This window comes from Rhinatrema bivittatum, chromosome 6 (genome assembly GCF_901001135.1).
Source record: "Rhinatrema bivittatum chromosome 6, aRhiBiv1.1, whole genome shotgun sequence".
NCBI lineage: Eukaryota > Metazoa > Chordata > Amphibia > Gymnophiona > Rhinatrematidae > Rhinatrema > Rhinatrema bivittatum.
Window position 1 is genome coordinate 182,006,386 of NC_042620.1, and position 12,125 is coordinate 182,018,510.

At 50.2% G+C, this 12,125-nt stretch overlaps 1 protein-coding gene across 4 annotated transcripts in view; it reads right to left on the reverse strand.

Moving 5' to 3' along the window:
- The window catches only part of TRAK2 (trafficking kinesin protein 2), a 248,713-nt gene that overhangs the window by 88,462 nt on the left and 148,126 nt on the right, over positions 1-12,125 (reverse strand). For all 4 annotated transcript variants that reach the window (XM_029606260.1, XM_029606261.1, XM_029606259.1 and 1 more), the window contains 2 exons: positions 9,577-9,707; positions 8,854-8,928 (listed from right to left, as the gene is read on the reverse strand). In XM_029606260.1, coding sequence (XP_029462120.1) covers positions 8,854-8,928; positions 9,577-9,707 — 206 coding nt within the window. The remainder of the gene's footprint in view (positions 1-8,853; positions 8,929-9,576; positions 9,708-12,125) is intronic.

A 12,125-nucleotide genomic window follows, 5' to 3' on the forward strand; every position in this document is an offset into this window, starting at 1 on the left:
AGACCATTTGTGGGGCTGGAAACATCGGCTGAGGCGGTCTGCCAGTGCATTCCGAGTGCCCGCTAGATAGGTGGCTCGCAGAAGAATGGAATGTGACAGGGCCCAGGCCCAAATCTGCGCAGTCTCCTGGCAAAGCAGATAAGAGCCCACGCCCCCCTGTTTGTTAAGGTACCACATTGCAACTTGGTTGTCTGTTTGAATCAGGACAACTTTGCTGGGGAGGTAATTCTGAAATGCATAAAGGGCGTATTGCATCGCTCTAAGCTACAGAAAGTTGATTTGATGGGTCACTTCGGCTTTTGTTCAAGTCCCTTGAGTTTGAAGGCCTTGGACGCGGGAACGGCTCAGCTGGAGGAGCAGGAGACCTCACCGCAATCGTGCGCGCCTGTGCCGCCCCTCCCAGGGCAAAACGGAGAGACCCTCCCCTCCGGGAAGACAAGCGGAACAAACTCCATCGCGGGACAATCACGCGTGGCCGACGATTGGGGCATGACAGCCCTGCCGCGCAAGCACACAGCCCCCCCGGACCGGCAAAGCGCCAAACAAACGAGTCGCAGACGCAGGAAGTCAAGGGAGAGGCTGCACACCAAAAACAGAAGACTTGTATAATTTTTTTTTTTTTTTTTATAATTACCCCCGGGCCAGCACAGCAGCCTGTGTGAGCCTCAGTTCCGTCTGGGGGGAGTGAGCCGGACTCTCCGGTATCACCCTCAGAGCTGCTCTGTCCGTGGTACCAGGGCCCTCGACCCCTTCAAGCAGCTGCCTGCAACACAAGAGGGGATGGGTCCCCTCAGGACCTGACAACCCTCTTGGCAGCTTGAAACTCTAAGCTGTTCAACTTTTTTTTTTTTTTTAAGAACTTTACAGCTAAAACATCTCTCTGTCTACACTAACAACTTCCAAACCAATCTCTACCTAATGCTACTGATCAAACCAGACTGTGGGTTTTGCACCTCAACCATCTGCTGGAGACAGAGAAATACTGGCAGACTGTGGGTGGCACCTTGGTATATATGGCAGAGTCCGTCAAACTTTCTCTGTCTCCATTTGCTGGAAGGGAGGCAAAACCCAGGAGTCTGAACTGATCCGGGTACATACAGGGAATTTTCGAATGGCATAAGAGGAGAGAACAGAAACAATGGGTGTTGATTGAGCAAGAATTGATAGGCCAGGTACTTCTCTCCTCCCTGATTTGGCAACCCACAACTACATGGCTGCCTTTGAGTACCATTCCTCTATCAACACACACCACCCTGACGATTTGGGTCCGGTTGTGACCAGGAACTATTTTTATAGTTCTAATATCCAGTCTCTCGCCTCCTTCCCAGTGGAAGGCCAATCCAGAGCCTTTAAGAAGTGGCAGGAGAGGGGCATCAGAGGCATAGGTCAATTGTGGGAGAATGGTGCTGTAATACAATTCCCAACCATGCAGGATAGATATAGCCTTCCCCCATCTGATATTTTTCCCTCTCTTAAGATATGACATTTCTTTCAAGTGAATCAAATAAGCCATGATTTAGCTTTAGGAAAAACAAAAATGGAAAATTGGTGCGACCAGGCAGATAAATTGAAGAGGGCGATATTGCAGCTTTACAATTTCATTAACAGTGACCCGGTTGAGAAGACCACATATATGGCGGCATGGGAGGCAAACCTAGGTAAAATCCTAACGGTGGAGGAATGGGATTCTGTCTTCCTCCACACCAAAAAGGGATCGGCCTACTCTCAATTAGCTGAAAACAATTATAAGGTTCTGCTGCGGTGGTACTGCACACTGGACAAAATACATAAGTATGACTCAACACGGGCCCCGAGTTGTGGAAGGGATGCGAACTTAGAGATACATATTTTCACATGTGGTGGGTGTGCCCCCAGGTAACTCAGTTTTGGAACAGAATAAACCAACTCATACATACTATAGTGGGATTATAGGTCACATTATCTCCAGAGACTGCTTTGTTGAACCTACCTCTTGATCTACAGTCTGAGCAAGAAAAACTTGCTTCTTACATTATCATGGCAGCGAGAAGTGAGGTAGCATTGGTGTGGAGATTGGATGGTGTCCCCTCCATTAATCACGTTCAGCGGCGACTGCAGAAATTGTGGATATATCACCGGATGTTGGGGTCCTCTCTGCATAGTGATGCTCAACGCATGCTGAAAATCTGGCAACCATTTGAGAGATGGTTGACTCAGAAAAGTCTGGGGTAATCTAGGCCTATAGCGGGTTTGCATGTATGCCAGGACACTACCTCTCTAGGGCTTCTGTCATCCTTACACTTGTAACTGATGCTTAGAAAGAATCGTAGCTTCTGTCCAAAGGGGGAGGGAGGGAGGGGAGGAAAGGAAGGGGTTATATATCATTATAGGTGTTGTTGCTATTGAAATTGTTTCTATAAGTATTTTTTTTGTTAATGATATAAAAGTTATACTTATAATTGGGAACCATTGTTTAGTTGTGATCTTGTGGATAACATGGCTGTAAACGTACAATGATTATTTTTTATTGCTTCAATAAAATTATAAATTAAAAAAAAAAAGTGTGCTAAGTTTGGCACACTTTATTTCATTGGCCCCACTGCATGCCACTTTACAATGGCTTATTTATTATCAAAATAAAGCAACAAAAAATATGTACACTGAAATATTAGCTTAGCAAGGACTAGCTAAGGAAAATGGATCAATCCTGTTGCTTCAATTTACATATTTGTGAAGCAACACCAAGACAGTAAATAAATATCAATGATCTCTAGATTCCCCATTTTACCAACTTTGAAAGTTTATTTTATATTTTTGTCCTGCAGCTTCTTCCTGTTCCTTTGAGTTTCCATCTCAAGTCAGAATCTGCCCCATCTAAGGCTATGGTGCCATATAAAATCATTCATAATTAACCAGGATTTTCCCCCATCTGTCATATCCTCAACCTATCACTTTATACTGCAACTGTATGTGCCACCTTCAAACAAGCTGTGCCTACATCACTCCTCAAAAATCCTTCACTGGACCCTATCTGCTTTACTAACTACAGTCCCATCTCCCTCCTCCTCTTTACATTCAACCTACTTAAACAGAACCTACTTCTGCTGCCTTGACTTCCTTAAAGGAAAATTAGTTCTTACCTGTTAATTTTCGTTCCTGTAGTACCACAGATCAGTCCAGACTGTGGGTTGAGCCTCCTTTCCAGCAGGTGGAGACAGACTAAAACTGAAAGGATATCCTATATGAGGACAGAGCCTATCCTATACCCTTCAGTATAACGACTGTCAAAGCAGAAAATAATAAAACCAGAGTAGGATCAAGCAAGCAACCATAAAGCTCAATGGAGCAACTGTAAAACAATGAATGAAACATGTTATGCCTAACTGCTCTTGCATATCTTGGTACTTCAACAACCAAGGCTTCCGGTGTATTTGCTCAGTATTCTTGCACAAAAATGATGTCTTAAAATCTGCAACCTGCAAGAACAAGCTTCGAGAGGACAGAAAGAGAGACAAACAGGGAAGGGCGTCTGGACTGATCCGTGGTACTACAGGAAAGAAAATTAACAGGTAAGAACTAATTTTCCTTTCCCTGTACGTACCCGGATCAGTCCAGACTGTGGGATGTACCAAAGCTTCCCTAAACCGGGTGGGACCGAGACAGTCCCGCTCGAAGCACTTTGAGCCGAAAAGAACCAAAAAGTGGAGCCTGCACATCCAGGCGGTAGTAGCAATCAAAAGTATGCAAGGACGTCCGAGTGGCGGCACTGCAAAACTCCTACGGAGAGACCGATGGAACGTTCGCCCAGGAAGGAGCTCAAGAACACAGTGAATGAGCCGTTTGGCCCTCGGGAACCGCCCGACCTTGACAAAGAGAGTCCGAGGAGATCGCTTCCTTCAATCACCACGCAAGAATGGTCTGAGAAGCCGGCTTACCCCGAATGGGCCCACTCCAGAGGACAAAAAGATGGTCCGAGACAGAAGACATTGGTAACCTGGAGGTAGCAAAGTAGAACACATATGACATCAAGTTTACGGAGATCGTCCCCAGTCGCAGGGAAAACGCAGGGAGCTCTGCCGACTGGTGGACATGGAGGTTAGAAGAACCGACACTAAGAAGGAAGGGCCCGTCACTAGGGAAAACCCGGAATCGGAAAATCGCAAAAACAGGTTCCCGACCGGACAGCACTTGGATCTGCGAGATCCGACGAGCAGGGGAGATAGAGACCAGAAAGACAGCCTTAAGCGAAAGAGCTTTCAAGGTAGCTCGATGGAGAGTTTCGACCAGAGCCGCGCAGAGGGCCCGAAAACAGATTAAAATTCCATGAACGGCAAGCGGCCGAGAAGGGGGATGTGGATGCTTGACGCCCTTCAAAAACCAAAGCACAGCCGGGTGTCCCGCTCAGTGATGACCATCTACCCGACCCAGAGGAGAGCCGAGAGGGTAGACCTGTATGCGCAGAGAACGAGGGAAGACCCTCGGAGAGACTTTCTAGGAGAAGAGAGGACTAATGAGATCGGGGCGGAGTATGCTGAGAAACCCGACTCCGCACAAACAGACCAAAACACGTTCCAGATACGCATGTATGCCAGGGAAGTCGACTGTTTCCGGGCCCGCAACAAGATGGAATTGACCTCCCCCTAGTAGCCCTTGCGCCTTAGACATCGCCATTCAAAAGTCAGGCCACTAGACAGAAGCGAGCGGCCTGGTCGAAAAATACGGGTCCCTGCCGAGGGAGCCGAGGAAGATGGCGTAGTCGTAGAGGTCCGTCCGGCGCAAGGTGGAGGAAAAAAACTGCAAAACTACGGCCTGCGTGTCCACTCTGGTGCTACCAGGGCCACGGGACCCCGGTGGAGTTCTATTCTTCTGAGAACTTTCCCGACCAGGGGCCACAGGGTGGGCATGTACAGGGGGACGCCCGTCGACCAAGAGTATCTACGCCCTCCGAGCCATGTCCCCTCCAGCGGCGGAAAACCAATTTGCCTTAGCATTGCAAAGGGTTTCCATGAGGTCCAGGTGGGAGGGGACCATCTGTTGACGATGAGGTGCATGGCTGCATCAGAGAGTTCCCGCTCCCCCGGATCGAGTGACTGCCGACTGCGAAAATCGGCCAGAACATTCCCCTTGCCCGCGATGTAAGAGGCCGCCCTGCCCCGGTGAAGAGACGGCTGGTTTCCAGGGCCATCAGCGGACTGCGGGTACCTCCTTGGCGAGTGACATAAGCCAGTGTTGTGGAGTTGGCGGAACAAGACCCGTATCGCCTTGGCGCAGTTGAGGGGGAGAAATTCCAGAAGAGCTTGGAACACCTCCCGAGCCTCCAACCGAAGGATGTGTCAGCGAGACTGAGCTGCTGGCCAGATCCCCTGGGCGTACTGGGAGAGGCAGACCACATCCCAGCCCGAGGGACTGGTATCCATGGTTACTATCGTCCACTGAGGGATTTGGAGAGGAATTCCCTGTAGCAAAGAGGAAGGGAAAAAATACCCTGCAAGGTGGCAACGGTAGAGTCCAAAACAGAAGGACTGTGTGAAACTGTGCCGCCACTGGCTGCCAGTGGGACAGCAAAGCTGTCTGGAACGGGTGCATAGGAGCAAGAGCCCAAGGGCCGAGGTCGATAGCAGGAGCCAAAGAGTCCAAGACCTACCGGTAGACACAAGCTGTCGGAGAAGGCAGCAAGATAAGATTCTGAATTTGGTCGATGAACTTGAGAGCCCGTGCATGGGACAAGAGGACCTTGCCCACCCTGGTGTTGAAGTGGGCTCCCAGGAACCCTAACTCCTGGGAGGGCTGAAGGTAGCTCTTAGAGAAACCAGCACGCACCCGAGAGACGCGAGAAAAGCTAACACGCGATCCACCGCCTGCCAGCAAGGAGACTCCGCCTTGGCCCTGACGAGCCAGACGTCCAGGTAGGGGAGAACAAGGATACCTTCCCGGCGGAGAGCTGCTGGCACCACCACCATGACTTCGGCGGAGGTGCGAGGTGTCGTCGCGAAAACAAAAGGAAGGACCCTGAACTGAAAGTCTCGGCGAACGCGAAGAGACTACGGTGCCGCGATGAATCGGAAAATGGGAAGACTCCACAGTCAAAGCGAGTGAGGCGAGGAACTCTCTGGGGTGAAAATGGCACAAGGACCGCCCGCAAAGTTGCCATGTGGAAAAAAACGGGATCTGAAAAGCCCGGTTGACTTGTTTAAGGTCGAAGATCGGAAGTATACCCGTCCTGTTGGGGAACGACGAAGTAAATAGAAAACCGGCCTGCGGCAAGTACGCTGGCAGGAACCGGGATTACCTGGCGCAGACACAGAAGCCTGGCGGGGGAGTGCTCCACCGCTTGTCACTGGGACCGACCGCATGGGGAAAATAGAAAAAAAGGATCCCGAGAATTTCGAGCAAAGCGAAAGCGTACCCAACTCTAAGAACGCCGAAGACCCAGTGGTCTGACATGATTGTGACCCATTCCACGAAAAAACAGGGAAAAGTGACCGCCTAAGAAGGAGCCGAGGAACGAGCCCAGCGAACTTCGTTGTGTGGCAGGCGTAAGGATGGAGCGTGTGGGCTGGCCCCCCCGAAAGGGACGGCGCCCATGAGAAGGCTGCGACCAAGAAGGAAAACCCCCAGAGGAGTCATCCTGCTCGCGTGGGGTATACCGTTTCCGGCCTCGAAAACGTGTACAAGAAGGACGAGATGATTTCGGACAGTCCTCCTGAAGCTTATGGATCTTACCTTCCCCTAAGAATCCATAGCTTCTCAAGGTCCTTGCCAAAGAGCAGCTTACCTTTGAATGGCAACGTGCCCCACCGGGAATTTGGAGGACAGATCGGCTGACCAATGGCACAGCCAGAGGAGCCATTTGGCGGACATTGCCAAGGCCATCACTGTTGTATGGACGCGGAGAAGGTTGTATGCGCAGCCTCTGCCCACAGGAGGTCCCGGGTGCAGAGTAACTGATAAACTCACCTGAGACCTGCCCGCAGCATGAGACTGCTGCAAATAGCCGCACGCACCCCCAGTGCCAGAACATCGAAATTGCGCTTCACCTGAGCCTCGAGCACGCGGACCCGGGCGGCTTGGAAGCCAGGAAAAACCTCCTGTATCGTACCTGCAAAAGGTAGTCCACTGGAGGGATTATAATAATATTATTATTATTTTTTTTTTTTTAAGCATACCTCCGGGAGGGTGAGCTTGTCCAGGGCACGGCTTGCCTGCTATGACCGCAGGTGCAACAACTTGTGCGGGGGAGGAAAGGGGAAGGCGCTTGCCGGATCTCTGATTCCCGCCAGGACCGGGTCCATATCCGTGGGGCCATAAGGGTGCCCATAAGACCCTGGGGTCGTCCCTCTCTAGGGGTGGAAGGGTATTCTTTGCATCCGGATTGGCGGCAGGATCCGGGGGTACTGGAGCCACCGGGAGGCCTGGGGGGGGGGGCACCCCTGGAACCACCCATGCCCCAAGGGACCCTGGGGGCTCTGCAGCCGGCCTAAACGTCAACGGCGCGGGGAAATTCAGGGTTTTTTGGGGGGGACCTTCCCCCTACTCCTGCAGGCTAGCTAAAGAGAATCTGCGCAGGAGGAGGGCACAACTAGCGAAAAAACGAGCCCTGGAAACCCCGGGTGGGGGAAGGGGAGGCGAGAGGGTGACAGAGAACCCATCCTGGGGGGCCACGGGGCTCAAATTGGAGGGTAGCTACATCTGGATCTGGACAGACTCGGTCCCCACACCTGGAAGCAATAACGGACACAGGCTATGCACTGCACAAGGGGCCAAGCCCCCTGATCCGGCAAGAGCCAGGAGACAGAGCCGTCTCCTGAAGAAAAAATTCTGCAGACTTTCTGACTAACTTTCCAATTTTATTTTAACAGGAAGAAAAAAACCACAAAATCCCGAAGGAATAAGTACTTGCTTGATCCGTAAGGAAAAGAAGAAGGAAAAGGCTGACCAGCCTAAAGCAGAGAACCAAGAGTGAGCTGCTGCACCTGCTGGGAGACAGACGAATACTGAAGGGTATTGGATAGGCTCTGTCCTCATATAGGATATCCTTTCAGTTTTAGTCTGCCTCCACCTGCTGGAAAGGACGCTCAACCCACAGTCTGGACTGATCCGGGTACGTACAGGGAAATCAAGTTTTTCTTGATCCAATTCAATACAGCTTTTACTCTCTGCATTTGAGAGGTAGCCCTTTCTAAATATTATAACAATTTCTTCATGGTCAAGTTCAAGGACTTCTACTCAATATTTATCATCATTGACCTATCTGCAGCTGACCATTGATCCCCATCAGTTCCTCGAGACTTAGTCCTCACTTGCATTCCAGGGCTGTGTGCTCTCTTTGTTCTTTAAGTATCTCTTCTGGTAGCAACTCTTCACTGCTCTCCTGCTAACAGTTTATAATGCACAGGAATAGCTTTAGGAAACCTAATTTTGCATATATGTGGTGAGTTATATACACCATTCAAAATTACTCAGTATAAGTACCAAAATACTAAGATGATCTAGGTGAGGTTTAGGCAAAAAGCATGATAAACCCCCCCCCCCCAAAAAAAAAAAAACCCAACAGCATACTGAGTTCTACAGGGCTGCAGAAATAATAATAATAAAAAAAAGAAAATCAAAACAAAACACCACACACATTTAACAGCCTCAGTGAAAAAAAAATGAACTGAGGGAAGGGTTATGCATGGGCAGCGAAAAGATTTTATGTCTTTCCAGGAAGCTTTGGAAGGATTTGTCCATTCAGACCAAACACAATCACGTGACCTACATGTAAGACTATGGGGACTTGCTCGTCCTCAGAAAATAAAAAATTCTCACTACCCTGTCTTCCCTGCCCTCACAACCCTCCATTCCAAAGAACTGACCAAGAGAAGATTTCAGTACCTCTGCTGTCAGTTGTCTCTGAGCACCTTTGGAGGCCTGCAGATGAAGTTTCAATTCCTCCTTTTCAATTGCATACTAAAAAGATACAAACAAAACTACTCAACTAAAGGCAACATTTTAAATACTTTTACAAAATACAATTTATAAGGTATAACTGTGTGTGTCCCTGGGAGGAATTAATTTTTCTAAAATGCAAAACAGCTTCTTTTTCTTTATCCAATTTTTTACAATTATTTCAAGCATTAAACTTGAACAGAAATACATGCAAAGTCGCTCTTAATAATACAATATCCAACAAAATAATAATATAGTTCCCCTTTAATTTATCCAAGATACTAAACTACCGTGCATTTCTATAAAGAGTATTTACCCATTCTAAGAGCTTCTAAGCACATCCCAAGCCCACAATATGGGTCCAAAATTAACTCAACCTTAAAGGCATTCATTTTTTCAATATTCATGGTATTATGGGGTACAGTTTACTTTATAATAGACAAAGTTGCAACTATATGAAGTTAACATTTAGTCATTAGAGAGGAGAGACAGGTATATTCTTTTTACTAGATATGAACGAAATGAGCTGGGATGATTGAAAAAAATAAAAAGGAATTGCCTTGGTGCTTAATTGAGCACTTACAAGGAAATTTTAGCATGAATAAGCAAAACAGCTTCTTAAATAAACACCTGGCTCACAATAAATCAATCCCTTTCTCTCTCACACACCTCTTTCAGTTTGTGCTGTAGGTCAATGATCTGGGTCAGGAGGGTTGCAATCTCCTCGTGGTAGCGAGTCAGCTCCCCATTCTTTTCAGATATTTCCTCTGTTAGTCTTCCAATCTCAGCATTTGATTCTCCTTAGAAAACAGTAACCCCATGAAAAACGTTAGCAGGCTGAAGAAAGCTGAACTTAATGGACTAAGATTTTTTTTCAGCCAGAGCTATGTAAATTGCTTAAGCTGAAAATCAAAGACAGCTTGAGATAGATATCCATATAGGAATTATGCAATACCAGGTATGCCACTAGGGCTAACCATTCATAAGAACATATAGCAAACATCAAAATACCATGATTGAAAAATAGAAAGCTTTATTTTGAATGCAGAATGCATATCCAAAGACACAAAATGCTTATGGATCACATATGGTTATGCCAAAAAATGTACACAGAGTAATACAAAAAAGTATAACTAGAGGAGCTGATTTGCGCTGTACAAATCTACCCCTCTAGTTATGCTTTTCATCCATTATAATGACTACAAATCTTTAGTGATGTCAATTTTACTATGAATACCTCATTCCCTGTACGTACCTGGATCAGTCCAGACCGTGGGTTATGTCCCCAATCCAGCAGATGGAGTCAGACCAAAACTCTGAGGGGGCGTCACCATAAGTACTACTACCCCCTCTGCAGGAGTTCAGTATCTTCTGACTCCAGCAGATGCGAGTAGGGGAATCTGGGCTTGCTCCCGATTGCCAGTAACCTTCTTTTGTTCCTCTTGTTTGAGGCTTTCTTCTCTGTGTTGTTAGCTTTGGATCAAGTTGTATTTCTTTCAAAAAAAAAAAAAAAAAAAGTTAATTAGTTAATTGGGGAGGCGTGGCTCCTTTCCTGTGCTCTCTGCCTCCTTTGCTTCTCTCCCGGCTCTAGTCTGCGTCCGTACCGAGGGTAAGTCGCATTGCCGTGTTTTTCTTGGTTGTAGTTTCTCTTGCAGCTCGGCTGGACGCGACGGCTGGTGGGACCGGCCTTCTTGGCGGTTTTTTTTTTTTTCTCTCCCTCCCGCGGCCATTTTGCCGGCACCTCGTGAGCGGCAGGGAGCAGGGAGATCCTCTTTAGCGGGTTGTGAGGCCAGGACGGCCCCCCCGCGGCGCCGCTTTACCTTCGGGCGGGTAGTGCAGGCCATCCGGGCCCCCCCGCAGCGGCGCGCCGTCTCGCGGCCCCTCCCCCGAGGCTACTCGACTGTTTTGGACTGCCGGGTGTGTTTTTTACTCGCGCCTGTCATGCCGCGGCCGTCGCGTTGCTCGGCCTGCGGCGAGCCAGGATCGCGTATTTCAAGGGAGGGCATCTGTGCTAGATGCCTCCCAGGGGGGGAAGGTTCGTCCGGGCTCCTAACACATTTTTCAACGTTGGCTTTGCCCGGGCGGCGTGGGCCGGCCCCTCCCCCATTCTTGGCGGGAACGGCGGCCATTTTGCATGCGCTGCGTCCCGAAGGAGCTCCGACAGCGCTGGGGGATGGGGAGGCCTCGGAGGGCTCTCCCCCGAATTTACTACCGGAGTCAGATCCGGAGGTGGACCCGCAGGGGCGGGGTCTCCCGGGGTCCCCACCTGCGGAGGTCCCCCCGAGTAGACCGGGGTTTTCCCCGGAGTTTATCCGGCTGATGCACACGGCATACCTGCAGGAACTGGCTGCTCCTGCGGGACCTCCACCACCCAAGCTACCACGACCTTCGTCCCTCTCTCCGGCCCCCCCCGCTCCGGCGGGCGTGGGGGCCCCACAGCTCCCCGTCCACGCCCGGATCCCGGTGGGCTCGGGGGGGACTGGGTCGGCCCCAGTTTCCCCTGGATCGGACCCTGCGGCTTCGGGACAAGGGGACTCTACGTCAGAGGGAGAGGATCCACGCACGCTGCGCCTCTTCCAGCGGGAAGAGCTGGATGACCTAATCCCGCAAATCATTCAGGGGTTGGATCTCGATCCCCCGCCGGACCCGCCAGCTCCCGTCGCGCCCGCTGTTGTCACTTCTTCCAAGAAGGGGGATCCGGTCTTGGCAGCCCTTCGTCCGCGGGCGCGGGCTTTTCCCATTCACGAGTCTTTTCTGCAACTCCTCACCAGGGAATGGGATTTCCCGGAAGCTGCTCTAAAGGGCAGCCGCGCCATGGAGAGGCTGTACCCGCTGCCGGAAGATTTTCTGAATCTCATCAAGGTACCCAGGGTGGACTCCGCGGTGTCGGCGGTCACGAAGAGGACGACCATACCGGTGACAGGTGGAGCGGCGTTAAGGGATACGCAGGATCGCAAGTTGGAAGTCTTCCTCAAGCGAGTCTTCGAGGTCTCCGCAGTGGGGCTGCGGGCGGCGATGTGCAGCTCGCTTGCACAGCGGGCTAGTCTTCTCTGGGTGCAGCTACTGCTCACTTCTCAGGTGTTGCCACCCGAGGAGGCCGCCCAGGCGGATAGGCTGGAAGCCGCGGTGGCATACGGGGCTGACGCCTCCTATGATCTTTTTAGGGTCCTCGCCCGCTCCATGGCCTCGGTGGTGGCGGCGCGTCGGCTCCTATGGCT